Source organism: Colletotrichum abscissum (genome assembly GCF_030869225.1).
Source record: "Colletotrichum abscissum strain IMI 504890 chromosome Unknown Scaffold_63.1, whole genome shotgun sequence".
Lineage (NCBI taxonomy): Eukaryota > Fungi > Ascomycota > Sordariomycetes > Glomerellales > Glomerellaceae > Colletotrichum > Colletotrichum abscissum.
This window is the reverse complement of record NW_026850507.1, coordinates 96,578-124,301: the sequence shown is the minus strand read 5'-3', so window position 1 is coordinate 124,301 and position 27,724 is coordinate 96,578. Positions and strand designations below refer to the sequence as shown.

The 27,724-nt window shown below is 52.7% G+C and overlaps 13 protein-coding genes across 13 annotated transcripts; 7 read left to right on the top strand and 6 right to left on the bottom strand.

Annotated features, from left to right (window-relative positions):
- Positions 1-314: 314 nt before the first annotated feature.
- CABS01_15192 (uncharacterized protein) lies at positions 315-653 on the top strand (the record flags this gene model as incomplete). Its single annotated transcript, XM_060548528.1, has 1 exon — positions 315-653. One exon carries the CDS (start codon positions 315-317, stop codon positions 651-653), a length of 339 nt encoding a protein of 112 aa, XP_060392072.1.
- Positions 654-1,278: 625 nt separating this feature from the next.
- Positions 1,279-1,906, bottom strand: CABS01_15191 (uncharacterized protein; the record flags this gene model as incomplete). The annotated part of the gene is made up of 3 exons (XM_060548527.1): positions 1,279-1,558; positions 1,644-1,789; positions 1,853-1,906. 3 exons carry the CDS (start codon positions 1,904-1,906, stop codon positions 1,279-1,281), a joined length of 480 nt encoding a protein of 159 aa, XP_060392071.1.
- Positions 1,907-3,137: 1,231 nt separating this feature from the next.
- On the top strand, positions 3,138-4,040 carry CABS01_15190 (uncharacterized protein; the record flags this gene model as incomplete). Its single annotated transcript, XM_060548526.1, has 1 exon — positions 3,138-4,040. One exon carries the CDS (start codon positions 3,138-3,140, stop codon positions 4,038-4,040), a length of 903 nt encoding a protein of 300 aa, XP_060392070.1.
- Positions 4,041-4,367: 327 nt separating this feature from the next.
- Positions 4,368-5,423, bottom strand: CABS01_15189 (uncharacterized protein; the record flags this gene model as incomplete). The annotated part of the gene is made up of 1 exon (XM_060548525.1): positions 4,368-5,423. The coding sequence occupies one exon, from the start codon at positions 5,421-5,423 to the stop codon at positions 4,368-4,370; it is 1,056 nt and encodes a 351-aa protein (XP_060392069.1).
- Positions 5,424-5,996: 573 nt separating this feature from the next.
- On the top strand, positions 5,997-6,868 carry CABS01_15188 (uncharacterized protein; the record flags this gene model as incomplete). The annotated part of the gene is made up of 3 exons (XM_060548524.1): positions 5,997-6,254; positions 6,314-6,490; positions 6,536-6,868. The coding sequence occupies 3 exons, from the start codon at positions 5,997-5,999 to the stop codon at positions 6,866-6,868; spliced, it is 768 nt and encodes a 255-aa protein (XP_060392068.1).
- Positions 6,869-7,380: 512 nt separating this feature from the next.
- Positions 7,381-8,083, bottom strand: CABS01_15187 (uncharacterized protein; the record flags this gene model as incomplete). The annotated part of the gene is made up of 2 exons (XM_060548523.1): positions 7,381-7,607; positions 8,071-8,083. The coding sequence occupies 2 exons, from the start codon at positions 8,081-8,083 to the stop codon at positions 7,381-7,383; spliced, it is 240 nt and encodes a 79-aa protein (XP_060392067.1).
- Positions 8,084-8,884: 801 nt separating this feature from the next.
- Positions 8,885-11,436, bottom strand: CABS01_15186 (SPOC domain-containing protein; the record flags this gene model as incomplete). Its single annotated transcript, XM_060548522.1, has 2 exons — positions 8,885-10,768; positions 10,828-11,436. 2 exons carry the CDS (start codon positions 11,434-11,436, stop codon positions 8,885-8,887), a joined length of 2,493 nt encoding a protein of 830 aa, XP_060392066.1.
- A 1,129-nt stretch (positions 11,437-12,565) lies between these two features.
- On the top strand, positions 12,566-13,516 carry CABS01_15185 (proteasome A-type and B-type; the record flags this gene model as incomplete). The annotated part of the gene is made up of 4 exons (XM_060548521.1): positions 12,566-12,589; positions 12,668-12,852; positions 12,910-13,328; positions 13,389-13,516. 4 exons carry the CDS (start codon positions 12,566-12,568, stop codon positions 13,514-13,516), a joined length of 756 nt encoding a protein of 251 aa, XP_060392065.1.
- A 318-nt stretch (positions 13,517-13,834) lies between these two features.
- CABS01_15184 (PAP2 superfamily protein) lies at positions 13,835-14,967 on the bottom strand (the record flags this gene model as incomplete). Its single annotated transcript, XM_060548520.1, has 5 exons — positions 13,835-13,846; positions 13,902-14,560; positions 14,619-14,712; positions 14,771-14,827; positions 14,896-14,967. The coding sequence occupies 5 exons, from the start codon at positions 14,965-14,967 to the stop codon at positions 13,835-13,837; spliced, it is 894 nt and encodes a 297-aa protein (XP_060392064.1).
- A 512-nt stretch (positions 14,968-15,479) lies between these two features.
- Positions 15,480-17,180, top strand: CABS01_15183 (WW domain-containing protein; the record flags this gene model as incomplete). Its single annotated transcript, XM_060548519.1, has 1 exon — positions 15,480-17,180. The coding sequence occupies one exon, from the start codon at positions 15,480-15,482 to the stop codon at positions 17,178-17,180; it is 1,701 nt and encodes a 566-aa protein (XP_060392063.1).
- A 908-nt stretch (positions 17,181-18,088) lies between these two features.
- Positions 18,089-19,016, top strand: CABS01_15182 (uncharacterized protein; the record flags this gene model as incomplete). The annotated part of the gene is made up of 3 exons (XM_060548518.1): positions 18,089-18,131; positions 18,185-18,543; positions 18,606-19,016. The coding sequence occupies 3 exons, from the start codon at positions 18,089-18,091 to the stop codon at positions 19,014-19,016; spliced, it is 813 nt and encodes a 270-aa protein (XP_060392062.1).
- A 5,039-nt stretch (positions 19,017-24,055) lies between these two features.
- CABS01_15181 (major facilitator superfamily transporter) lies at positions 24,056-26,033 on the top strand (the record flags this gene model as incomplete). The annotated part of the gene is made up of 8 exons (XM_060548517.1): positions 24,056-24,296; positions 24,372-24,514; positions 24,581-24,629; positions 24,684-24,848; positions 24,910-25,304; positions 25,367-25,434; positions 25,488-25,660; positions 25,735-26,033. The coding sequence occupies 8 exons, from the start codon at positions 24,056-24,058 to the stop codon at positions 26,031-26,033; spliced, it is 1,533 nt and encodes a 510-aa protein (XP_060392061.1).
- Positions 26,034-26,065: 32 nt separating this feature from the next.
- On the bottom strand, positions 26,066-27,713 carry CABS01_15180 (NUDIX domain-containing protein; the record flags this gene model as incomplete). Its single annotated transcript, XM_060548516.1, has 2 exons — positions 26,066-27,509; positions 27,589-27,713. The coding sequence occupies 2 exons, from the start codon at positions 27,711-27,713 to the stop codon at positions 26,066-26,068; spliced, it is 1,569 nt and encodes a 522-aa protein (XP_060392060.1).
- Between the last annotated feature and the right edge of the window lie 11 nt (positions 27,714-27,724).

The following is a 27,724-nucleotide window of genomic DNA, read 5'->3' as shown; positions in this document are numbered from 1 at the left end:
CATCCAGCCCCTCTTCGCTCCTGCTCCTTTTGTTATTTCGTGTTTCTACAGCGAGCTTGTAAAGTTTATGTTCCTCAAGGCACGTCATCCGTTCTCACGTGTCGCTGTCTAGCAAGTGAGGCGAGACCCCGCGGCTTTGGGATGAGCCCCCTCAAAGACTCCCGCGAGTGCCCCTCCCCAGGGTCCCTGTAAGCACAGCACACTGACAAGCGTACCTGTCATCTGACCTGAGGCCAAAGTGGTGGGAGGAGCGGGAGGAGCAGAAAGAAGGGCTTGGCGTAGGAGAGACTGGGGACAGAAGAGGGACGAGAGGAATGGTGGGTTGTGTCGGGCTTCATGAGATGGGACTGGGAGGCCGCCCCATCTGGCCGCAGCACACCACCCCTCCTTATGCCGTCCATCCCACTTCACATTCAAGGTACCATTTCTTGGACTCGTCTCCGCCAATGAGCCACGGGAACCGCACAGACTCCCGCACAACCCTGAATGGCGGGCATCAGAGTCTTAATATGAGCCTCTACATGCTTCCCTCCTGTCCAGTGTTGATGTGCTCGTCCGCCCCGAAAGGTCGGCCGAAATCCAAGCTAAAGGTGTCGCTTCCAAACATGGCCCGAACTAGGATGCAACATTCCTTGCCAAAGGGTCCACACTAGAAAAGGTAAACATCAGCCGGAGGTGCACGTGGCCATCTTTCAATGGACTAGGCAACCCATGGCCTGCCGCTGAAGAATATTCGAGACACAGTCATTGGCCCGCCATGGTACGAACCAGGGGGGCTCCAAAGTGGGATGGAGGGAATTTTTCATTGATTACGGATAATTCGTGGTCTTTTGGGCCCATCGTGTCCACCTTTCTCATAACCTCGTTGTTGCCCAGACGTTTTATACAAGGGTTTCGAACCAAGTACAGGGTTTGGAAATAGAAAATGGAAGAAGGGGGAGAAAAACAAACAAACAAACAGAAAATGCGATATGTGAGTGAATGTGGATGCTTCTCGGTTGTGCGATTGTGCTTGCTCTGATTTTGTGTGGGTGGAATTTTGAGAAGCGTGTGTCTGCGAACTGTGTTTGGAGGGGTATCGAGGGAAAAGAGAAAAAGATGTCGTCACTCCATGCCATTCCGTCCCATGTTGCCGTAATCCGACGGGACCCTGACCATGCGTCGACCAATACGAATGTTCGATAGAAAGACAGCGCAAGAATAAGGAGCATAGCCTAGCCGCCCTGCCCGTGAGCTCGGGTGGGCAGAAACCAGGAGAATGATTCATGACCAAGAGTTTCAAGCCATTGCCGCTGCTGCATCGGCGAATGTACCGACAAGGGGCTTGTCCAACTCGGTCTTGACTGCTGGTACGCCGTGTCGCATTTCGATGGTGTCATCTTCCTGGGGAAGCCAATCCACTTGAACACCGGTTGGGGCGTCGTCCTTGGACGCCAGCTTTGAAAGGAGATGCTGGTACCGCACGATGCGGGCTTCTTGCCCTGCATACGCAAATGTAGTCGGCGCAGAGCGATGTGCGTGATCCTGCGGGGCAATCTCGAAGATGTCGACCATATTGCTAGGAAGTCCGATGTTAGCACTCCCGGTCCTGACACGAGAACAAGCCCGCCGTCCCGGAGCTTGGGTCGAGAGTCAGTACGTACTCGGACGTTTTCGCTACGACTCGCTGCAGAGCCTCAGTCTCTCGCTGCACCTCCATCGGGTCCTCCTGTCCATTGACACTCTGCTCTCCGAAGCTGCCGTAGTGCACATTGTTTGGATCGTCGTAGAGAAGTCGCGATTCCTCGTCCTGGAAAGCCCGTCAGCCGCTGCATGCTACGCTGCGAGTGCGCCAGCCCGCAACGTCACCCACCTCGTCATAGACGTCCTTGTTTCCCCGCCCGAGGCATGACGCACAAATGCCCATCGCGAATCGAGAAATCGGCGGGTCGGTCCCTAGTCGTGCGATGCGCTGCCCTCGGCAAATCTTAAGGCCAGTGCCGGTCGTGGGCGGTGAATATCAGAACTAAGATAGCATAAAAGAGTGGACGGAGCTTTGCTACCAAGCAGTGTTTGGCAAGACGATGGCGTGAGGGACTGGTTGATGGCGCGTGTTTGGATTATGATGCTGGTGGCAGAAAGCGTAAGATTGCGACGATGGAATGACGTTCTCATTCCGGCAGGCGGTCGGACTCGGTGTCGGAATATCATCTTCTCCGCGAGATTTCCCCACAGCGGGACGGGACGGCCAGGCCCGAGCTCCACGCAGCGGTTTTCTGGTGTTTTGGGACGAAAAAAAAGCTGGAGGACCCGGCAGTGTGTTCGAAACCTGGACCTTGCACTGACCCGACCTGACGGCTTCTTCCTCACTTAAATTCCACGGGCAATCGCCGAACACCCAATGGGGGCAATTCGTTCCGTCGCAGTTGTGATGCGTCCTGCCCGACATCTTTGCGGCGTATCCACCGCATAATGCATGATATCCAATGGCTTTCATTGCTTTTTGACTCGCGCAAAGCTTACGCTTGACGGATTATCTTATCAGCGAAAGGATTGAAGTCAAGAGCTCTCTCCCTTGGGGACACAGACGTCAATATTGAGCCCTGTGTCACTTCTTTCCCTCCTCACATCTCCCTGGTCCCTAAAACCGGGCTCAACTACGGACTATTGACTTGAGAAACCCCCTTCATCGCCAAATACGGCATGATCACAGTCCATTTTCGGTTGAAGACCATCCAAGCGGAAGACGGCTTCATGGCCATGGGAAATGCTATACAATATGGAAACCCCCTCCAAAGATTTGTAGAGGCAGTTGTCTCCGGTTTTCCGTACCCTCGGCAGGCTCTATTGTTCTTCGTGGAGCAATAAGTCGCAATACAGGGAAACGACATTCCTACGGCAGCAGCGCAAACCTGAAGTTCACCAGAAGCCTTACAGCAAGCAAACTGTCTAATAGATACTCGCGCAGCATAGATGACGAGCATATAACTCCGCCATCTTTCCAGACAAGATGCTGTGTTTCTTGATCATCAGCTTCAGCTAACACACTTACACTGGTCCGCTTCCCACTCCCACCAGCAATAGCAAATACTCTCCGAGCTTCTCTACTTCTCATATTCTCGATTGATCTGTTCAAGTACCAGGGAACCGTCGTCACCATGGTCCATCAACGTAGCTTCCTGACTTTGTCAGTCCTCTCCTTGGCCACAATCGCGGCGGCCCGTCCCGATAACCTGAGAGCACGAACGCCGCCAAACCCCAACACCTGTCCCTGTCTGCCGGAGGGCACACCGAGCGTCATCACCAAGACCGAGACCGCCCATTCCACAGTCTACCAGACCGCTTCCGCTTCTTTCGTCCAGGAGACCGTCACGGCTACCCTCACAGTCACGCGCCAACCAGTAACTCAGACCGAGACCCGAACCGTCCACGTTACCAAGACCAAGACCGCCGAGGAGCAGGAACAAGTCACCGTCACCTGCACCGAAGTCATCAGCGAAGGCCCTGATGGCTCAGCAACTACCAAGACCAAGCCGCCCGGAGACCACGAACACACCAAGACGAAGACGCGCACTGGCCATGGGGGCTCTGAGACGACTGCGCCGGGCCATGATGACGATGAGCAAGCCACCCAGACAGACTCGGTTTCCGCCTCTGCAACGGCAACGGCAACGGCAACGGCAACGCACACCGGCTCGAACGGCGGTAAGCCGACCAACAAGCCTCCACATGGCGGTGATGGCGGCGACGGCGGCGATGATGATGACAATGGCAATGGTTCCAACCCGACTTCAGCCCACCACTGCAACCACTGGAACGGCAGCAAGTGCGTCAAGCCGACCGATGTCCCCAGCGACTCCGCCGTTACTCTCACTGCCACGGCCACGGCAACCGCAACGGCGACGGGCACGACAACCGATAACGCTTTGCCGACCTACTCGGTCTGCTCCGTCTCTGTGGCTCTCGTTACCGTCTATAATACGGTTACCGCGACTGTCTACCAGACCGGCACAGCTCCTGTACACAAGCCTCGCGCGCCAACAGCATTGGCCGCCTGGTAGTTTGATTGCCTGCATGGGTTTCGGTTGTGATATATCGATGGAAGTTTATGGGGACGACATATTTCTCCCTTAGTAAGGGTGTTAATGGTGAAAAAGTAATGTCTACTGTAGTTAGGAAGGATTTCAATAATATCAAAATGTTTATGTCAAGCTTCGAGATGTACAAGTGACTGAAAGGGATTGCCTGGGGACGTTGAATTTACTAACCAGAAGTGAAGGTGTAAAATTACAGTATTTATACAACATAAAACGTCTGGGGCTCCCATTGTAACATGATCGGGGGCTTGGAACAAAGACAAAAGAACGCTCAACTGAACAAGGCGATTGTCATGAGCGGTATCGGAAGCCCATGAAATCGTCCCCGTCCTCGTCGTCTTCGTCATCCTCTTCCTCGTCGTCATTGACTTCCACGTTTTCTTTGCCACTGGCTTCAGCCGGCTTTTCGACAGGCGCAGTGGTGCCCGTAAAGCTCTGCTTCCTCAAAGCCTCCCGCTTTTCCTTTAATCTCCGAACCCGAGCCTCAAGCTCCTCCATATCCTCAAACTCCGTTTCCAGTGCCCGAGTAGCCTCCTCTTTCTCATCAAGTAGGTCTTTCTCCGCAAGCAGACGTCGTTTTGCTTGTTCCTCCTCCTCTGTCTTCGCTGCTGCTGCAGTCTCCTCAGCCGTCATGGCTGGTGCAGCAATGACGGCGTCCTCCGAATACGGTGCTGTTGTCGCAGCAATATCGGCCTCAAACGCTGCCCACTCGTCCTCGTCAACAGTTCCTCCAGCAGTCTTCCCAGCCGTGCCATTCTGTTGTGTTGCCGGGCCAGCAGTGACCGGCTTCGTCGGCAACTCCTCTTGCGGGATCAATGGCGAGGGACCGACGGGCTGCACAATGGGTGTCGAATTTGAAGAAGTCGCATCTCTATGCGCAGGAGTATGCGGGCGCGACGGCATCTGAATCTCAACCCCCTGTACTGGTGTGGTGGACGTTCGGCGGTTCAGCGAAGGTGGTGTGAGTGTCACGTCCTTGCGATCATGGTCTGACTCGCCAGCGGACAGGCGAGCAGGAGTGCCCATATTCCCCTTGCTTCGCTTCTTCCGCACCGCATCGGCTGCGTCGTCATCTTCCATGTCCTCATCCGAGTCGTGTTTCCGCTTGTTTGAGGAGACTCCGTTCGCGGCCGCCGATCCGCTCGCGCCCGTGGACGCTTGTTGCACCGCCTTGACCTTGGCCGTATGCCCGGATCCACGGATATGGCTGTCCCAAAGAGACTCAGACTTGATCGCCTCGTGGCAGAGGGTGCAGAGGAGCTTGCCCGCATCAGAGTAGGCGGCGTGAGGGTGCTCGATTCGTCTGGCAGCACGTTGTTGACGGAGGAGGGATCGTACGTCGGCCATGGCAGGTATGAACGCGTTTTGACGATACCTAAATGTGCGCGGATGCTCCGCAGATTCAGATATGGCGAGGACTATGCTCAATGGCGAGGAGGCGTCGAAAGTCGGAAAGCCGGGCGAACTTGTATTCGGGCTAAGATTTGAATGGAAGCAACGCAAACGACGTAGCGTGGTAGCGAAGCCGTACCTTTGCTCTGGCCTGGAAAGTGGAGGTGACAAGGTGTAGGTGCCAGGTGGGCAAAGTTGGCGCCAGTTCGATTCAAGCACAGCGGGGTTAGCAGAGCGCGAAAGGCCTGCCGACGCTACCCCGGGTGCCCATAGCTTTCCAACCGACCTTGCTGACGGGCCTGACTCCTGCTGCCTCGACAAGGCCGATCTTCAGCTGTCCGTGCCTTCAAGGTCCCGTCGCGCAATTCGTAGTTGCATTAAACTCTCACCCACATTCCACCATTTCGACGCTACCGAGACAAATACACTCCAGGAATTTCATCACACGAACAACTAGGGAACGATTGCAACCCTTAACCGACCTGAGATTATCCAGCGGCTCTCAGCGACGATACCCTCGCCATACGCATGGCCGACAATCCAGAAGAGCCATCGCAAAATGCGCTGGCCTCGACGTTCCCCAACCCGCCGCCGTTCTGGAGAGACTTTACCCCGGAAAACGTCGCCAGGATAGAAGAGCTGCGAAAAGCGCAAGCAGAAAAGGATGGCGTTGCTGTCAAGAACTTGCCAGCCCGCATACCAGATGTTCCCGAAAGCCTCATGAATCTCCAACCTCCGGCTGAGCCGCCAGCAGGAACATGGAAAGTCTTGGGCGGAAACTATACGGTATGTCTTTTCGGCTCGTGACGGTCGATTGGAAACGGGGACGCTGATGATCCGCGTAGCTCGACGATAAGCTTCCTTCTCTCGAGGAAGGTGAAATCAAGCGATTGGTACCGGCGCATTCGGAGGAGAAGGACGGAAAGCATCTCGATCGAGCATTCGAGCTCAAGAAAATGGCCAAGTCTCTGCTGCTTAACTTTCTCGAGCTCGTTGCCGTCATGGCTACGGTGCCAGACGACGTAAGTGAACCGCGGCCTTTCCCCGTTTCCCCTCAAACTAACCAGTCGAAGGCTGCTGCGAAAATTGAAGATTTGCGCACCATCTTCATCAACTTCCACCACGTCCTGAACGAATATCGACCCCATCAAGCTCGCGAATCGGCCATTGCGCTGATGCAATCCAATCTCGATCGTACCAGAGCGGAAACAGCTGCGATTCGAGCACAGGTTGACACGGCCAAGCGAGTTCTCGAGGGCTTAGGAAGCATTGATACACCGAAAGTACCAGATATCATCAGCTCAGTCGTTGACGGCGAGCTGACTAGTAAAGAAGCGGAGACTTTTGCCCAGACAAGAGAGCAAGAAGTATGGGGAGAGGCGGATGCTTTGTTTCTTTAGCAAGGGAATGACATATCAGCTGCTACATGTGAAGATAGCTTGAGGGCCCTCTTTCCATGGGCCTTTGAGCATCCTGGGGTTTGAATACACGGATTGGTCGGCAGAGTGGTGGCGGCGGTGATGAGCAAAAGTTTCGTGGTGTTTTCGGCAAGCATTGATACCCAATTTCATACCCGACTAGACTAGGGATGAGCCACGAGAAACGGGCGTCGACAAGACAAGGCAATGCAGAAGGAGATGGTCCCGCAACATGATATTGAATCAGACGACGAACGTAGGTGCTCTCCACGGGGTTTGCAAGGGACAAACAGCTTTGGAGTCAACGACGTAGACGATAGAATAGCCACAAAGGCAAATCATAAATTCATGCTAAACTCGTATAGCACCAGCGTCAAAGATATCAAAAGCAACAAACGGTATCAATCCTCCACAGCGTCGCTACATTCCGCCCTCCAGGAAGGCCCCAAATCCAAGCCAAATTGTACTTCTCACCTGCCGCAGCAGGATCCCCTTTACATGACGGTGCAGGGAATGGGGATGCAGCAGCACTCGTATCCGTCGCACTCGATGCACTTCGTCTTGCCGCCCGTGGCCTCGGCGGGCTTGACGATGCTGTCGATGATGGAAGTGGCGGCGCTGCCGGGGCCGTTGCGGTTGATAAGGCCGGAGGAAGCTGGGCCGCAAGCCATTGTGATTGTGGTTGGTGATGGAAGAGCTTGGTAGTGTGTAGATGGGAATTCTACGTTGTTGTTAGTTGCTAAAGATCTTGACTGTTGCTCAAATAGATGCGCATGTGACGTCACGGCTGGAGCTCTCTTACGGATACTTGCAGATGACTACGTAGCAACTGAAGCAACGGTTGGACAGATGAACAGTTGAGCTTGAAGATGTCGAAAGAAGGTTGAAACGGTTCAAGCAGTTTTAATTTGAACAATGGAAGTCTACTCTCAAGGGAAAAGGCGGTCCAGACCCAGTCTCAGCCAGCCTTAAATAAAATGCACAACCCACCCCCCATGCCCGCTCAACCCAATGCTTCCCGTGTTTCTAAATCCAGCAAGGTTGTCGTCATGGCGTGGTGGGGTGCAAGGCATAAACCCGGCAAAATGCTGTGGCTGAACCGTCTTCGATTCGTTGGCCTGCTCAGCCAACCAGTGGCAGTGCGAACCGGGCTCCCGGGGCCGGGGTGTGTTCCCGATACCTACCTTGCTGTGCCATTAAGTATAAGGTAGGTAGGAGTGTTTGCCGTCTTACTATTCGTTGTACACTGAATGCACCCGACGGTGGAAGATAGGTAGATAAACCGGACGGGAGGTGGGGGATTGGTTCCCGTCGAAAGAAGCAAGTGCTGTCTCTGACTTACTGCCTGTTGACAGCCGTTTCAGCACTTTAATGGGTCGCAGAGGATGACAGCCCGGGCTGTTGACTCGCGACAGACCCAGCACTGGAAATGACCGAGATGAGAGATCTTGGCGAGTTGAGTTTGCACTTTGGACTCGTTGGCGGCATCGCTTTGACCGAGTTCCACCACAAAGGCCAAGAATCAACGAATTGCCGTGTTCCGGGAAACGTGAATATGAAGCTAGGAGAAGCCTAATTATCCATAGAGAACTCAACCATACAGTAGTATCTATCTGTACGATAGAGAGGGAGGACAAAGTAGTCGGCCAGGATCAATATCCTTCTTCCAACAGCTCTTGCGAACAAAGGTCGACTTTGGACTAAGACTGATTGTTGCCGACAACAGCTACTAAACCAAATCACGATACAGCTACACAAAAGGAACATGAGAGAATAGCTTTGATTGCCCTATTTCAATACAGCTAGACAATGAACTCCATAGCAAATCCCCATTTAGCAAAGGCCCAAATGCCCCCTACGAGGGAGCGGTATCTCCGTCTCTCAGTCCCAAGACCTCGCGTAAAACTCAATAAACAGCTACCTATGTACCGCGAATGAGAGGATATACGCTTTTGCAAGCAAACTTTACTGGTTTGCCCATCCAATAACAACCCATGATCACGCTGATGGCGCAACCCCCTGCGCGCCTTGCGGAGCCGGAGAGGCAATATCGCTGCCCTTAGCAGCTGGCGGTTGTTTCTCCAACAGGAGGCTTAGATGGGTCAGGTCATTTCGCGCCCGCAGGTCTCTCTCCAAGATGCCTCGAACGACCTCCCACTCTGTCCGCGACATCTGGTAGGCTTGAGGCAGCAAGAACTTCATCGTAGGACTGTTGATCAAAGGGCCCAGAACTTCTTGTGCCAGCGCCTGGCCTTGTTGTTGACGTTGTTGATTTTCGAGTTCAGCGCCGCGAGCGGCCGTATAGCCCGTGGGAGGCTGGTTAGACGGAACAGCCTGATGTGCCCCTTGTGCTGGATATTCCTGTAAAGTGTGGGCAGTGTTGCCAACAGGATGGCCCGGTTGCTGGAAGGGGCCCTGGGCAACCGTTGGCGAGAATGCCGGGCCAGATATCGAGGGGTGTCGTGGAGGGACGCCGCTCTGTGGGGGAGTTGGCACATTGGTGACGGGTGATTGAGATGTGGTGCCGCCCAACTGAGGCTGTCTGGGGGTATTGCGGTACACGAAGACAGCCAATAGCATAGGCTCCGTCCTCTTCTGAGGGACAAGGTTATCCGAAAAGTTGAGCATGAACTCTGGCATGTTGCTGTCCCCCGGAAGGACAGGAACCAAGTAGGTGTCCCTCACATTGCCCACGCCCTTATCTCCAACAACAGCGTAGCGCTTTTTCGAGACGAAATAGTCAATGAGGGCCTGGAACTCCCGTCTATAAACCTCGGACGACGGCGTTATTGCCACGACGACAATGTCGGTCTGGTCAGCGTAGCGCAAGCCGCAGAGATACTCTATCGCCTTCTGTTCGTCTATGCGTCCAGCAACCGTGAGTTTCTTTGGGATGAGGCTGGTCCAGGGCAATGCAATGGTGGTAGAGAGGTTGGCGCCACCAACAAACCTGGCGGCAGCCGGGAAGTCGGCAATCGAGCTCATTACCAAGTGGCCACGCCAAATGACATCAGGATCTGTCTCATCAGTTGGCGAATAGGGTGGAGAGTCCGTCTCTTCCTGCAGAAGTCTATCCACGTCTGCGTCAACACCGGGGCCATGGTTTGGCGCCGACGGCCGGCGATTGTGTGTGCCCGTGGGAGATTTGACGGTTGCGTAAACCTTGTTGATGTCGAAGTCGGGATGCTTGGGAGAGTGTCGGGCTCCACGGGTATCGATGTGTAGACCAGCATGGGCAGGAAGCTCCACTGAGTTCTCATAGTGCGATTCTCCGTCGGATTTGATGCCAGCCTGCCCCTCTCGGCCACTTGGTCGTCTTATGAAAGACCTGCGTTCGTCATTCTGATGGAAGGACTCGTTCTCGACGATCTCTTCGCCTTTGTGTGTTCTCCTCATACGAGGACCATCTTCGGTGATAAGGATCGACTGCTTCTCAGAGATGGCCTTCAGCTGAGCGTTGGCCTCCTGCCTCTCCTTGGTAGCCAGCTCGTCGGCAGACATTGTGGCTAGCATAGTTGGCGACAGAGTGCGCTTCAATAAGCGTTTGGTTAAGTCGCCGTTCAGCTTCATATTCGCATATAGGATCCGCGCCTGCATTGCGTACTGGCTCCGGTCCGGGTGTGCATCGTGAACCGCGCGTTCAATCTCGAGTGCCATACGCTCCGCTTTAGCTGCAATAGTGGTGTCTTTTGGGAGACTGATGGTCTTGTCCTTGACACCAGCAGTGAGGCTGCCGCCGACAGCCTTTTGCAGGAGTTGGGCGGGTCCCTTGCGATCCTCGGGGAGATCGCTGACCTTTGCATCTAGGTCGGCCGGTGCGGTGTAATTGACGACAGGGGATGCTTCTGGATCCGAGACTTTGCGTTGCTTTGGCGCAGGCGTCTAGAAAGCGTAGAGTTAGCAATGCTTCGCGCGAGGCTTTGGGAAGACGGAAGGCTTACCTTTGCTTCCTTTTCTCCAGTCTCCTCTCGCGTCTTGCGCTTGCCAGTGGCGGCCTTGGATGCGGCGTCCTTCTTGTCCTTCTTCTCCTTGGCGGGTTCTGAGGGAGCGGGTGAATCCTCGGCCTTGTTACTCCTCGTGTCTTGCGACAACTCTTCTTTGGGGTCGCTGGCGCGCTTTCCAGCTCTGCCGCCCTTCTTCTTTTTCTTCTTCTTCTCGTTCTGTTCGTCTTCGTAAGCCTTGCGGCGAGACTCCCACGGGCGCTCGCCTTGCTCCATGAGAGCCAGTAGTTCCTTGTGATCCTGAGGAGCACATTGCTCACAGTAGTAGTTTTTAGGGAGATCTTCCGTAAAGACACTCATACCCATGCAAACGTTGTGCTGCCATGCCGTGCATTTGTCGCAAGCGATCCAAGGCTCCTCTGAGTCGCCATCCTGCTCAGTTGCGCCGCAGACGCAGCGGATAATCTCTTCTTCTGGTTCCTCCTCTTGCTTCTTCTTCCTTCCTCGTTTCTTGGGCGGTTCGATAGGTTGGTCGTCGAAGGCCTTTGTATGCTGACCTTTGGTTGCGCGCACAGAGCGGCGAGGCTCCGGTTCTCCTTTACGAACCATACTGGTTAGATCTTGTTGGTAAAGAATGCGGCAGTGTAAGGTATGTGTGCGTGCTTGTGCTTGTGTGTATGTTTTTTGGGGGAAAGACGAGGGGTGGCTGGCTGCGGGGCAGCGTGAAGCGACACTTACCAGACATAATGGCTTTGTTGCCAGCGGTGGCAGGAAGGAGAGGTGGAAGCGTTCAAACGTCCGTCTCCCTTTGTTGGGAAGGAGCGCGATGGTGCACCTTTGGGGGAAGGTACGGGATCTACTCCAGTTGTCGATTCAGGAAGGTCCGGTGTCCTCTGTCTTTCTCAAGCATGCATTGGATTTTACGGCAGAGCAGGAAAAAAAAAGACTATGATATGTGACCCATCCAAGATACGCGCGCGACACCACAGGCTCGATGCGAAGAGCGCAGACCGCGCGGGAACCCTTCCAATCGTCCCTCTCGAGTGAGTTCCAACACAGATAAGAAGTATAACGTCGCGCGACACAGTTTGCGACAACGAAATCAAGGTCGATCGTGGTGGGAGCGATGTTCGCGTGCCGCTTTTTGGGTTGTGTGGGAGAGGAGCAGAAGGGAGCTTGCGCAAAGGTGGAGGTGATGGAGTGGGTTGCGGTGCGGTGCGCTGCGATAAAACGGCGCGAGGTTGGAGGGAAAATGCCGAACCGCCTCCACATCCTGTCATTAGGTAAGCGTCGTTAACCACGATCTTGGGCCCATCGCTCGGTGAGAAGTGCACGGATGCCGGGGAGGCGGGGGATGCATTGTTGTGGCCTTGATGCCTGATTACCTATTTTCGGTGAGATAGGTGAGAGAAAACCTCTGGCCCCCGTCTGAGGTGGAAAGCAAAACGATGAGGTAAGAGCCTCCCGGCAAAAGCTCGGACCATCCTTACCTCAGCGGCTTAGCCCTCCCCCGGTTGCTCCCCCAGGCTGGCTAGCAGCGCAAGGAGCTAACGCGTGCGTCGATTGCCTGGAGCTTGCCTCATCGAGCTGCACCCAAAGTCGTAGCCTTCCCTGCAGACGACCAACAAACCATCTTGCCGCAACTTCACACGAATCCGATCGTCGGCTTCACAAACGAGATCAGTACCGCAATCGAATCCTCAGTCACAGTCAAGTGCAACTCGATTGCTCGCCCATCATGTCACGCAGATACGATTCCCGCGTAAGGTCCCTCCCCGCTCTTCCCTTGCTCTACGTCCCCTCCATCCTAGTAGGGCAGCAAGCTCACACTTTGTGTTAGACAACAATCTTCTCCCCCGAGGGCCGTCTCTACCAGGTTGAATATGCCCTTGAGGCTATCTCTCACGCTGGAACTGCCATTGGCATCCTCGCCAAGGATGGCATCGTTTTGGCCGCCGAGCGCAAGGTGACTTCGAAGCTGTTGGAGCAAGACACTTCAGCGGAGAAGCTGTACATCGTCAACGAGTACGTAGTTGTGGGCTCAGCACTATATCTCTAGACTCTAACGCTCTTGCCTCCTAGCAACATGCTTGCCGCCGTTGCAGGTATGACGGCTGACGCCAACATCCTGATCAACTATGCCCGTCAGGCCGCCCAAAGATACCTCCTCACCTACAACGAAGACATTCCATGCGAGCAGCTCGTCCGGAGACTATGCGATCTGAAGCAAGGATACACACAACACGGTGGTCTGAGACCGTTTGGCGTCTCCTTCATCTACGCCGGATGGGACCCTCGTAGACAGTTCCAGCTGTACCAGAGCAACCCTTCAGGCAACTACGGCGGATGGAAGGCGACGGCTGTCGGTGCCAACAGAGCTAGCGCAGAGAGCTTGTTGAAGCAGGACTACAAGGAAGATTGCACTCTCAAGGAGGCTTGTGGCATGGCGGTCAAGGTTCTTAGCAAGACCATGGACTCAACGAAGCTGAGCGCGGAGAAGCGTACGTTATTGCCATGACCCCCCTTCGATCTGCGAATTAATACTAACCGAATGTAAACAGTCGAATTCGCCACCGTTGGCCAGACGAGCGACGGCAAGATCTACCACAGACTCTGGACCGCAGAGGAGATCAAGGAATTGCTGAAGGAGCATGATTTGGCAAAGGACGAGTCCACGGAGGACAAATAATGGCATGGATGAATTCAAAAACATAGATGGGGCGTGATGATTGCCCTTAACCCTGATGTACCAATAGAATTGATGCCCCCAAATTTCCGGAATCTCAGACCCCCAAAACCCTGATAGGTTGCTGCCAAGATGCAAATGCGATGCTGCGGTTTCCCAGGGTGAGCTCTAAAATGGCATGCAATGCAGAGGTGATAAACCAGGCTAAAGATGAAGCAGAAGAAAGCAAGGCAAGAATGCAGTAAACACGAGAAACAATATAGTGATTAGTCTTACGTGTGTAGATGGCTAAGTCGGTGGTTGGTTTGTTGCATTCGTACTCTATGAAGGACCCTACTGACAGTGATTAGTGTCTCTGGCTATTTAGCTGGGTCATCTCGTAGCCTACGTCGGGTCGCGAGTCCCCAGCTTCCTCCTCGTCTCGCAGGCGGTTCCACCCAGTCTTGGGGTCCGATCCAGGATATGGATGGGGTTCATGACATTCCTTGGCGGTCAACTTCGGCCAGTGTCGTCGATAACTCCAGTACGCAACCACGTAACCAAGCAAAGAGCCCACGGAAACATCATATACGTCGTGTCTATAGTCCTCACACCGGCTGATGGCGATGAGTGCAGCCCCCAGCAGCGGCAGAAGGCAAATGAGGGCGCGGCTAAGGTCTCGGCCTCCACTGTTGTGTCGGAAAATGTGCAGCTGGCCAGCCAAGAATAAGCTCAAGAAGCCAAGTCCAGAAAAAGAGAAAGACGAATGGCCCGACGGGAAGGACCGCCAACCATCATGGAGGAGATGGTGCGCAGTCTCAGTGCAGACATCGATGGTAACAAGCACGTCAGGCTTGGTGCCAGTCGCCGGCTTACATCTGGCCAGCAAATCGGGACGCGGTCGGCCGACAGTATTCTTGACGAGGTCCGTGAGAAAGGAGCCCATGATGATGGCGATGGCAAAGGACAGGTAGGTGACCTCGTGCTTGTGAGGCGATGCTTTTGTGACAACATTATACGCAACCAACACGCCCAGCGGTATGAAGAGGGCGTATACAAAGTTCATGTCTAAGAAGGTATCAGTCATATTCTCAAGAAAGCTCCAAGGCTCCATCTGTGCACTAACAAACAGGTACGCGCTCGACCTCGGCATGAGGGTATGAGATATGCAGATCGTTGATGAAGAACATGCGGTGGAATGGCTCAATAAATAACAGCATCTAAAGAAGTCATCAGCACTGGGAGCTATGCCATGAACATGCATCGTGAAGAACCTACCACGATCCACCCAGTAAGGAGAATCGCAAATCCGAGGTAGTCTGGCGCATGAGTTCTCTACAGGTACTCTGTCAGACGATCTCGCAGCCTTGCTTGTATGAGAAGAACCCGAGCGAGTACGCTACCTTCCAAAACCTGGTGAATGCGGATGCGACAGCATTTCCGCTTGAACCACTGTCCCGACGGGCTGGGGCCATCTTGAGCAGTCACCGTCGTCGAGTTGCACGAAAGGCTGCTTGAAACATCGACGACTTCTTGCTGCGACGGTGGGTGTTGATCGAGGGAGCGGTAGTGATGAGAGAGCTCAAACACACCCAACGTGAGCCGAGTCTATAAGAATCAAAAGGAGCGACGGCAGACAATGAAAGTTGAACAAGCGCCAACGACTAGCCGCAGTCACTTGATCAACATGCAGATCCTCCGGCCAATTGTCCCTGGGGCGAGCCTTCCACCTTGAATGTCTTCCGGTGTATGTGGCGTTTTGATTGGGGGATTCGAGCTCGTGAGCTGTGACGCTTTAGGTCCCGAGCTGGCTGCAGACGCGGGAACCTCTGGAAGCTGCCTTATCTTATCGGATGCCCGAAGATTCTCCGCCTCAATTCCGCTCCTCGCATCAACACCTCCGAAAATCAACAACTTTATCGTGATCGTGATCTGACGGTTAGCATCACAGACACTACGAGCGCACCATTTCTTAACCTTGCTCAGTATGCTCAAGTCAACGTACAAGCCGACCGCAAATACTGCGACACCTCTTCCTCTGCTTCCCGGATGGACAGAGCACACTGCGCCAAGCGGACATAAGTACTACCACAACAGCCAAACACAAGAATCGACATACACAAGACCCAGTGCCCCGGACGCTGCTGCTGCACCTTCAACGGCTTCGACGAGCTTCTTCCAATATCAGACCGTTCCCCAACTCTCCGATCCCAACGTCGCAAACGCATATCTTGCACAATACAATGCGCAAAACCAGCCTCTGCCTCAGCGAGGAGGTTTCGGTCACGGAGGCAGGGGAGGTAGGGATGTACGCCCACGTCCCGAGCCGGTGGACAAACCGAAATCTAAGGTGCCGATCCCCGGATGCGAACCCTGGTTACTAGTCGACACAAAGTACGGGCGCCGCTTTGTCTATAATCCCGAGAAAAATGCTAGCTACTGGCGCATTCCAGAAAAGCTTACGGCTGGTATCTTGGAGGTGGACAAGGCCAGAATCCGCGAGAAAGCTGGGATCAGAAGTGTCGCAGAGACAGACAAGGAGGGACCACCGACAGCCCAAGCTCGACCAACACTAGATGCTACGGAACCCACGACCTACGACAACAACGAGGACAGCTCAGAGTACGAGGAGGTTGAGGTTACGGATGACGAAGTAGAGGACCAAGATGGGGAGGACGGACCTGCTTCCAAGCGCCAGCGTACAGAAGATCCGGCCGATGACGCGCCTGTAGAATTCAGCGAAGCGGACATCGCATTTCAACTGCAAGCAATGGGCGATGCCTACGGACTAGACCCCGGAGAATATGACGACGGGAATATGGACGAGTGGCCTGAAGGTGCAGAGGGGGTCGAGTTCTCACAAGAAGACGCCGCCGCGTTGTTCCGAGATTTACTAGAAGACTTCAACATCAGTCCCTACAGCACGTGGGAGAAACTGATTGAGGATGGACATATCATTGAGGATCCGAGATACACAATTCTCAATACGATGAAGGCACGCAAGGAGACCTGGTCGGAGTGGACCAAGGACAAGATCAAGGAAATCAAGGAACGTCGGGCCAAAGAAGAGAAGAAGGATCCGCGGATACCGTACATGACGCTACTGCAGGAGAAAGCGTCACCCAAGCTCTTTTGGCAAGAGTTCAAGAGGAAACATCGGAAAGAACCATCCATGACGGACCCCTACATCAAAGACAAGGACCGTGAGAAGTGGTATCGCGAGCACATCAACCGTCTCAAAATGCCCCAAGCCACACTCAAGGCAGATCTCGCCACGCTTCTGAAGTCACTGCCACTTTCTGCACTGAACAACAAAACGAACATGTCGCACCTACCACCGCAGCTGCTCGTCGACATCAGATACATCTCTCTGCAGCCACAAGTGCGGGATCCTATGATCGCGACCTACATACAGACTCTGGGACCACCTCCAGAGGGTGACGCGGCCGAGCAAGAGGATGAAGCGACGCGCAAGGCTCGGGAAGCTAGAGATCGGAGAGAAAAGGCACTGCATGAGCACGAAGAAAAGGTCGCAGAGCAAAAGAGGAGACAGCAGCGAAGCCTCGAAATGGGCAAGGCCCGACTTCGAGAGGAAGAGCGTGAAATCGAACGAGCAATGCAGGTTGGCAAGCGAGGTTTACAGAGCCAGCTGGCCAGTGCCCAGAAGAACGAACAGCCTGATGCATAAAATCAACGTGGCTGGGTTGACTGATAATAGACAGACTTGGAATTCCAGCAAACCAGACGGCGTGCTTTTTAAAATCAACGTCAATCTTTCGTGTCTCTTGTGATAGGGTCGTCCTGCAATAGCCCGGTCTTGGCACTAACAACGCAGTCAGCCCGTTGATGTATCGCTCCGCCGACTGCTGCAGGAACCGGGTTTCATGCACGACCACAATGAGGTCTTTCTCACCATCCAAGCCTCTCATCATATCCAACTTGACTCGAGCCTCGCAGACGCGTCATGCAGACCTCCCAACGGATGCAGACCAACAGTCTTGGACGGAACCATCATCCATGGGTTGAGTTGAAACTCTTTACTCCTTCCTGCTCCTAATGCTTCACAATACAGTCAGCGCAATCATCGTAGGAACGTGCTGCCTGCGGTCTGCGGTCGAAACACCATGATCTAGTTGCTTGACCACCCAGCCACACTTCAGCGTCATTCCCTGCTCCGCCGTCCCTTTTTACCGCGAGCAGAAACATACTTTGAGACTCGTGGGTAATCAGTTCGGATTGATACCTCTTGCTGTTCCTGCCACGGCACTAATGACACCATCTGGTGTGTTCGTGCGCAGGATCGACTGAAAATCGGCGGCGCGCCCATTGGCTCGTCGGCCACGTCGGTCATCTCGGTCACAGCAGGCTGACCGTGCTCGCACATCCCCAAGCGCACTCCGTTGTCAGACGAAGTACCAGGCGATGGAGCATAATGCCATGTCAATTAGTGTCCTGAATGACAGCCGCCCTTGGACTTTTCCTTGAGGGCCCGGCCTCGTGTCTTTTAGTATAAGCCATTCCTCTGTTCGTTTCGCAGACTTTGGTGTTCCGAGTGTCTGCTTTTCGAACCAATACGTCAGCGCAATTACACACATCATGGGCGCAACAACACTCACAGTATTCGGCGTCATCGCCTTGGGTAAGTAGCGAATAGTTATTCGTCTAGACGAACATGACTGACGAGGGACTCAGCTTCGATGGTACTAGGGCAACAATTTCCCGGAAATTTCCCTGGCAATGGCAACGGCAACGGCAACGGAAATGGGTTTGGAAATGGCAACGGCGGCAACGGTTTCGGAGGAAACTTCAACAATTTTGTCGGCTTCAACATTCAGGAGGCGATGCACACAAGAAGAATCCACGGCATATTAGGAACAATCGCCTTCGTCATCGTGTTTCCCATCGGCTCGATCGCCATGAGGATCATTCCCGGACGCTTCAGCTGGCTTATCCACGGTCTCATCCAGATGGCCGGCTTCGTTCTCTACATCGCTGCTGCCGCACTGGGTATCAAGTTGACGCAGCAAGTCACATTTGGTGGAACAAGTTTGGTAAATTACAATCCGCTCTGCGTCAAATATCCCGAGGGTTTCCCGCTAATGCATTCCGTTAGTATGAGATCAGCACCATTAACTTCCACCCAATTATCGGCCTTGTCCTCCTGGCCATCTTCTTCTTTCAACCCATTTTCGGCTACATCCATCATGTTCAATTCAAGAGGTACGGCATCCGTCAAATCTGGTCACACATCCACCTGATCATTGGCCGCCTCCTCATTCCGCTCGGCATCATCAACGGCGGTCTTGGCCTATACATCTCTAACTCTCCCAAAGAGTTCAAGATCGCCTACGCCATTCTCGCTGCCGTATTTGGCATTACATGGATCTTCGTCTCGGTCATCAGCGAGAGCCGTCGCAGCCGCCAACCGGCCGTGGTGGTCGTCGAGGAACACAAGCTCAGGAAACGGTCCCATGGTCGCAACAGCGGAAGCCGGGGCTCGTCGGATTCGGACCCGAAGATTTGAATGGCTGAACTGACGGTTTATGAGTTATGAGAAACCTATTTAGGATAAACGTGCCACATCGGTCGCAGCAGGTTGACTCATGGTGGCGATCGGACGAGCTACCGAAGCGAACTTTTTTTGTAGTTGGCGAGAAAGCAAAGGACTGGCGTTTCGAATGTCTTTATCTTGACAGAGAGTATGCATATCACATGCCAGAAGTTGCCTTTGGAAATGGCCGACTATCTTGTGACTACAAGTCTTCAACTCCTAACGCTACCTTCAACCTTCTCGGCCTTACGCTGTTGCCTTGTGGGATCACATGGAATCTGAACAAGACCTTTCTGGTATCACAGATTATGTAAATGGTGGCATAGCCCTTGTCTATGGGAATGCTCCAAGGTAACAGACCACCAATCCACTTAGACCAATGTGGCTGAAGCTTTGGGTAATGTACAATGAAGATAGTCGTGTCAGAAACGACTGGGAAGCGTCGCTAGGCACGGTATGAGAATGAAATGCGCGGCTTTTGGATGTTTACAAGTTGCTGGTACCGTGACACGCGCCGTTGAATAGACGTCAATTGAAAAGTTCTGGTAAGTATGTTCCTTTCGAGGATGATCGTCGATTCCAACCGCCATGAGCATCTACAACAGATGGCTCGAGATCATTTCGCACATCAAGTCCTTGAAGTACTTTGCAATATACAGTTTCCTATCCAAGACACCGGGACATGGTGCAGCTTGGAGTACAGTGATGCACGCTATACCTTCCTTACAACTGCATGATGCCTCACTTGGTGATGATGGGGACTGTTGCAAGGAGAAGTTCTTGCCCAATTGTCATAATGCTACAACTAGGCGGATTTCATGAACATCTGGAAACACCCACACAAAAACATCTGAGATACTCAATATTTGAAAGCAAAACGAGGGTAGGTACAACGGAAGCCTAATTGAAGTTGGGAAAATCATCCTTCTACCAATTGAATAGAATGATCCCCTCAAGGACTTAGGACGTAAAACTTCACCCCGTAGAGCAACTGTCAAACAAAAAAAACAAGGCATGAGGCTCTTTAATCGACTTGTCGACATCTAATATCGGATTATCAGAGTGCCTGGAAGTTGATGTGTTTTGTCGCCTACAGCCATAATCGTGGATGGAATGGCAAACTTGAGTATTTCAACAAATCTGAACAATTTTGAGATTACCGAAGGCGTGAGGGGTATCTCCTGATTCAACTTTTGCATAACTTTCAGTCAACTTTGGAAAGCTGCACGAAGATTCAATGGTCTCGAATGACCATCGAAGACAAAACCGAGTGTCTGTTCGATCTCTTGGCAGTGCTTGGAGCACTCAGGTGGCCGGCATGCCGAATCTGGGAAGTCACAGTGGGAGGCCGAAGTCCTAGAACTTCGTTGCTCTCGCCTCATCGGGAACCCCTTGAACGTAAACTCAATAGATGGAAGCCTGGCCTCCAAGAACAAGAGCTTTCATCTTCGAATGCCCCCTCGAGGAAAACGAGAGCGAGTATTTCTCCAAAGAGTCATTGTCCAAAGTAGGGCATCACAGTAACTTTTTGAATGTGACGCTACAACGGCGAGGCAAAGTAAAAAGAACATGGATCAGGGGAGAGAGAAAGAGGAGAAGAGGTGCCCTAAATTGACGCAAACTGGTGTGCCAATACATAGTTAGTGCCTTTGGTCGAGTTGGGGTCCGGGCAGGAGCCCAGGTGCAGTTTTCTGTGAAAACATTGGGAGGCAACGGGATGTATTTGAGGCAAGAGGACTTTCAAGTCGATGCGCCGCTCAATCGTATATTTTCTTGTCATCATAGAACCGTATCGAGATACGCCAAGAATCATTCGAGGCAGGAATCACCAAAGATGTTGCAAGTACGGGCCAAACAAAGGGCACACGAAGAATCAGGACTTCTTTGTCTCTGCTAGAAAGTGCCTCGTGGACCTTGTTGCGGAGCTGCCCAAATAACCAATCCAGGAGAGACAAGAAGGGATGCACCACAGAGGCCAAGTTGAAATTAGACCAGCTTGTACGTAGAGCTACTACAACATCGCTCTATGGAAGACCACATTGAATTAAATCAATCTGACTTCATTATGATGAACGATTCTTCTATTTCGTCTTCTCTTGGCCAGAAAAGAGATTTCTCAAAGCTGAAGTGAAGGTAAAAGGGTAGAGGCAAATTGAAACAACAAAACCTTTCTCGAATGGCGGACAGAGGTGTAAAAAGGCAGCGCGCTGAAACTCGGGGAGGCCACGGGCTGAGTGCTCAGTTTCGATCCGGCAGAGTGTTTCTCACAACCCTAAGCACCTTCCAAGCGCAAATTACTGGCCATCTAGCTCAGAGAACCCATGCATTTCTGGGGCTTAATTTCGCTCAATGCCAAGCTAGTTTCTCTGGAATAGAAATATGTTGAGATTCCGATTATGGAAGGAGCCAGCCTTTGTTTCGACGTCAATCCGCTGATATTGTGGACAGCGTAGGCTGGGTGGACCAAGCCACGCAAAAGGGCACACGTAAGAGATGGCAAGAATGGGAGAAAAGCGCTTGCGACATGATGTGCAAAACCTGGGAAACATAATGTGAAGGGGTGGCCCGTCTTTCAACAGATAAGTAGATTTTAACTTGATGATATGCGTCATGGCTGTATGACCAAGGCACTATCTTGAGGTCTGTACGTGTTACGCCGCGCGAGCCGCAAAAAAATCACAATAAAAAAGAACTGGACCTACAGATCCAAAAATGGGAACACACGATGGGGGATACTTGGTTCTTGCTGAAGTAACCAAGAAAGATATTGCGTCAATGTACATGGAAAACCAACAGGAACGACTCTCGTGTCTGCCATCCTGCCAAAACAGGATTTTGTCTCCGTCTTGTCAGGGTATCGGAACAACCCCGACATCCCGGTGCATTACGTTCAGGAGGCCGAGGTTACACAGTTCCAACAGCCCCAACCAACAAGACCCGGCCTTCCGAACATGGGGCGCTCTCGCTTTTTTGGACAAGGGGAGGACTTCTCTCAGGGGTTGATGAATGTTATTCGAGGAGAGATCAATACTCTATACATACCGCGTGGATCGTTGACGGGGTGGACTTCATGACACGTGTGTTACTCAACCAACGCGACATAAAAGACGGATCATACGACTTGGCTCGAAAAGATAGTAATGATTCTCTGAGAAATGGAAAAGAAGAAGAATAAGAACCTTGAAGCAATCAGCATGGAGATTCATGTTGTTCAAAATGAGACTGCTCTTTGCGCCCTTTTGTCAGCCTGGATGAAAGAAGTTAAGAACTCGACTCTTTGACCACACTTTTACCTCGGTCCAGAAGAATGAACGCAGGGCGTTTGAGCGAGATTAGTCGAGATCCGGGGCCGGTACCCGTGGCTCCCTCTCATAGCTGAGCTGAAAGCATGCTTTCCGCAACGCGGCTGCGTATCGGGTCAGATATTGCAGAGAAAGACCCAAGGGAGGAGTCTGTCAAGCGACTAGTGTGTTCATACTGAGACCTCCGAAGCATTCTAGCTTTTTCCTACCTTAAGTCCATCGTGAAATCAAATGACCTGGGTACCTCACCCGGGAGGGACGAAAACGCGTTTCGCTTTTAGCCTGGAGGAGACAATGCCTCCCTTGGCACTTGGCTTAGATCGTGAGCTAGACGAAGCCACCAAGCCTAGGAAATATGAGTGAGACACCCCAGAGCAGCGCCAATCGACAAGCTAGGATCTGGGACAGAGAACAGGGCTGACCGTCTCTGTGCGACATCACACCAAGTTCCTCTAGACCCAGGCCGTCGGCACCGCAATGGATCTTGTGCTGCACATTAGCACTGTCAGCTCGTGTGTGGGTTGGGTCCGCTTGTCTAGACATGCCCGCATGCCGCTCAGCATGCATACAGATGATACCACCTGACTTCTTGTGCCCACGCATCGAATTGTGACCCTGGAAACTTTCCACATCTTGAGCCAGTCCACTGCCCACTAGAACCAACGAGCCCCTGTGTATGACGGCTAGGTGCGGATCATTCTTCCTTCTGAATGAATTTATTGATCGAAATATCCCCGCTACCCCTCCCATCCCCTATCTTCATCTCAATCAGTCGAACTTTGAGTTATTAAACCAAGAAACTCCCGCTCTGTCCCAGCACTACCCTGACCCATGAATGCCAAATTTTGAACTGATGTGATCCTCCACTTACCAAAGTATCCATCGTTGCCTTTTCCTGGGTTCCCCTCGCTCCCTGTCCCACTATCCCTAGAACGGTCTGGGCCTAGCCCGTTGAGAGTCTGAAGTGAAAACATCCTGTGAACCTAATGCCCTCTTTCGGAGCTGGGGTTCTGGTTCCAGTCCTCGCTAGGTGCCGCTGGGGGCCGAAAACACACCTGGCCGCCTCGTGCAAGAGCCAAGATCCTTGGTAGATCAAAGATGACAGGGTCAAGGAGATTGGTGGGATGATAAGTGCTGTATGAAGAATAGAGAGGGCTGGCCGTCAACCTCGGAAAACGGGCATCGACTGACGCGATGCGGGAGACCGGAACCCGGAGTTGACAAGCGTGGTGGACAAGGAGGGCCCCATTCCACTCCTAGAATCGCTCACATTCCCTCCACTCAAGACGAAGAAAAAATAAGATAACGTCAACGCCAACGGCATACACTGACCTGGCTTACTCTTCTTTTGTCAATGGCACCACCCACTTTCTACCATTCGTGTATTTACTTGCTGGTCAAGCTTATTGGCCCCTAATTTACGGCCGGAGCGGAAGTGAATGACTGCAGCTGCCACCTGTGCCTACCACCATGGCAGCAAATCATCGCTCAATCATACCAGAACAGACTAATGAGGCTCAGAATCTGCCAAACTAGCTTCACCGTGCCAGATCGGCACTTTTACCGGCCAGATTATCGATGAGAGCGCTCCATATAAGAAAGTCGAAGCGCAATGCCAGATGCCGGGGTTTCCAAAGCAAGTTGCTAGACCAATTCCTCGGAAGACAAGGACCAACACGCCGGGAAAATTTTGAAAAGGAAGGGGAAAAAATGAAAATCAACCGCCAATCGCAGAGCGCCGAAACTGAGGGGGTAGCCTCCAGATCATCCATCTCAGTGGCTAAACCTTTGCGAGATCACGACGGAAATGATGACGTCCACAGTGTCGACAAGACTGCGATGGACCGGCGAGTGAACAGAAAATTAGACATTGCTCTTCTCCCGCTGTTGTCTCTGTTGTACCTATTCAACGGTCTGGATAGGGGCAACGTGGGAAACGCTCAGACCCAAGGTCACGAATACTTTACGCTTGGCTAGCTGTGTGCCTAAGTTCATCGATGTCGTACAATACTAACAGCTGAAGCAGGATTTACAAACGACATTGGCGCCGCGCCGGACGATCTAAACCTCGCCGTGTCTCTGTTTTTCATTACTTTCGTTTTGTTTCAGCCTCCCTCTGCGGCTGTTGGCCGATGGCTTGGGGCTAAATACTGGATCCCGATTATGATGGTAAGGAGGTTTCGTCCAAGCGCCACGCCAACAATATAAATGAATCCATACTGACCCCCCACAAAGCTTGGATGGGGATTCGTGACCATCTGTCAGGCCTTCATCAGGGGCAGAGGTTCGTTCTCTTCAAAGAGTCTTGCACGTTCTCTGAGCTTAATCTGTTCTTCAGGTTCTTTGATCGCCACTCGCCTCCTGATAGGCGCCTTCGAAGCTGGCTTCTACCCGACTGCAGTCGCTTACCTCTCTTTCTTTTACTGCCGATACGATCTTGCTGTGAGAGTTGGCTTATTCTACGGACAATATGCTGTGGCTGGCGCATTTTCCGGGGCAATTGGTAAACCCGCGAACATCAGACATGCATTCGTACCCTTGGGAGAATGCTGACATGGGGACAGCATACGGTGTTTTCCACCTCAGAGATGGACCTCTGAAAAATTGGCAATACCTCTTCATCATTGAAGGGACGCTGACGATTCTTTTCGGTCTCATCGCCTGGGTCTTCCTTCCGGCAGGTCCCGGCTCGGCATGGTTTCTGACCCATGAAGAACGACGCTTTGCTGCAGATAGGATCAAAGCCGACAGCGTTTCATTTACCGAGCATGCCTATGACGCCCATGGAGTAGAGACAGATCGTCTGACCCAACGGGACTTCATTGAGACTGTGAGAGATTGGAAGTTTTGGTATGTTCTGGTATTCAACATTTGCGCCAGCGTCCCCGGGCAGGCTTTCTCCGTCTTTCTACCACTAGTTGTGCAAGGGTTGGGATATTCATCAATTCAAGCAAATTTGGTAAGAAGAGGAGTAAACCTAAGAGACAAGAGCGTACAGAAAGACTGACAGAGATTGTGCAGATGTCTGTTCCTCCATACGCGTGTGGTGCGCTTGGATTATACCTCTTTACCCTCAGCTCCGATTATCGGTAGGTCCCTAGAAGCCTCGATAGGGCCATGTTTAGATCTGATATCTTTCAAGCAAGGAACGAGGTTATCACATCTTGGGGGGCATCGTCATTGCCGTCGTAGGCCTGGTAGCTACCGTTACTGTCGAATCGAACGGCGGGAAGTACGCTGCGCTATGCGTTCTTCTTCTCGGTAGTTACGTTGCTGCTCCATTAACAGTCGCGTGGTTGAGCGGGAATACCCCAGGTAAGCAACGGAGATGGCTAGGCGACTAGATGCAAGCGGAGTATCAGGGAACATTGCTGACTTCTCTCACATAGAACCCGGAAAACGCTCCCTTATCCTCGGTCTCAACGGTTTCGGGAATCTGTCAGGCGTCATCGGTGCGCAGCTATACCGCGATCGCTACAAGCCAGGCTACAAGATCCCATTTTACGTAACCCTAGGGTTTGTTGCAGTCTCGTTACTTGGATACCTTTCGTATAGATTGACTCTCGCCGCGGTCAACCGAAGAAAGTTGGAAATCATGAGACAAAAGACTGCAGATGAGATCGAGAGAGAGCGGCTGGACAACACGCGTTACGCTGACAAGAAGTGGACGTTCATATATGGTCTTTGAGCATGATAGGTTACGGAACAACCACGTTGTACCTAAACATCAGAGAAGAACGCATCTGCTTCGCGGCGTATCCGCTCGGCGATGTCCGAGATATCAGTCGAGCTCTTCTCCCCGTCCTCGAGCATGTATCCGTCGATGAGACCTGATGGTACCCATTCAAAGTACACGTTCCTGACATTCGCTTTTACCATCTCCTCGCCAGACCCTGCCCCAAGCGAGCTATCGATGGCCTTCGAGGTATCCTGTTGTGCTAAGTAGCTGTGCTTCCATGAAGCAGCGACCTCATTGACATCGTTCTCTTCGAAACCAGGTGGATCATACGGCAGAATCTTCTCACTTTCAGCCAGAACGAATACCTTAGCTTGAGGTGAGCTGTGCTTAGCAGAGAGAATTGCTGGTAGTGAGCCTGTCTTGTTGCTCGTTGTCCCATATCCGTCAATGATATCCGCACCAATGAGGACCATGTCCACTTCCTTACTAGCGATTGCGGCGGCGGCGTCGGTATAGATTGAGACGTTGACTCTCTTCTCCCTTTGCCCTGACTCTTGGAGGTGGTTGACCAGGCTAGACGCCATTGAAACCCCCTCAAACAAGGGACGAGACTCGAGTACGCGGATATCAAATGATGAGTCTAGGCCTGCGATAGCCCTCTTAAGACACTCGAGGATGGTGGAACTAGACGATAACGTGAGAATCCGGATGGGCTGACCGGAGCCGTGATGTGTTCGTAAGGAAGCCTCAAAGGATTTCGAGATGCCATCGATAGAAGAGTCCCTCGATGTTGCAAAATCGCCTACCTTCTTTGTCACGGAGTCAAGGAAGGCCTGGGAGACGTTTGCATCCTTGGCCTGCTGTACCTCCTTCTCTATGACGGACAGCGATCGCACAATGTTGTTCAGAATTGCGGCTCCCATGCTCTCTCTGCCATTCTTCCAGAGATGCCAAGCGGCGAGTCGAGCATTGCGCCACCACTTTTCCACAGAGCCATCTTTCTCTGCGCTGGCCTTCTCCCCAATTACGGAAAGAAGAACCTGAAGCGCCTTGCCCGCCAGCTGCCGCGCTCCGCTTTGGTGATCCTTCTGCAACGCGAGCAGCCCCTCACTTAGAAGCTTTCCTCTCCTCTCGCCGAGTTCAATCTCGAACCAGATGCGTCTTAGACTCTCGGCAAGTCGCGGCACGCCACCAAATTCATCAACATCGCGGACCTCGTGGGGGTCGAACCACTGGAACCCCTTGTGCTCCCAATCGATCTGAATGCGGGACTCATCCTCGTGGGACTTGAGGCGGAAGGCGAAGGGATGGATAGTCCACTCGCGGCCAATCCTCTTGTCGGCGAAGACGTAATCCTTTCCCTGGCGGAGTAACGTTAAGGTCGCAGGCGTAAGCGTTGTCTCTTCCCGGATCTCTCTCCAGGCAGCATCCAGGGGTGAGGGGTCGTCCTGCTCTATGCTGCCCGATACCGGCGCGAGATGATTGCTTCAGAATTCTAGTCAGTCGCATAGATATACAAGCGTCATCGCAACCTGTATTTCTGAAGGTTGGGGCATGAGCTCACGGATAAGTTCGCACGCTGTCACTTCTCCGGAATAGAGCGACCTGCGGCCCCCGATTGGGCGGGAACTTGAAGATAAAGGATGAGACGACTGCGCGGCGAACCATGGTCTTTTTTGATGGTTCCATCAGATGAAGTC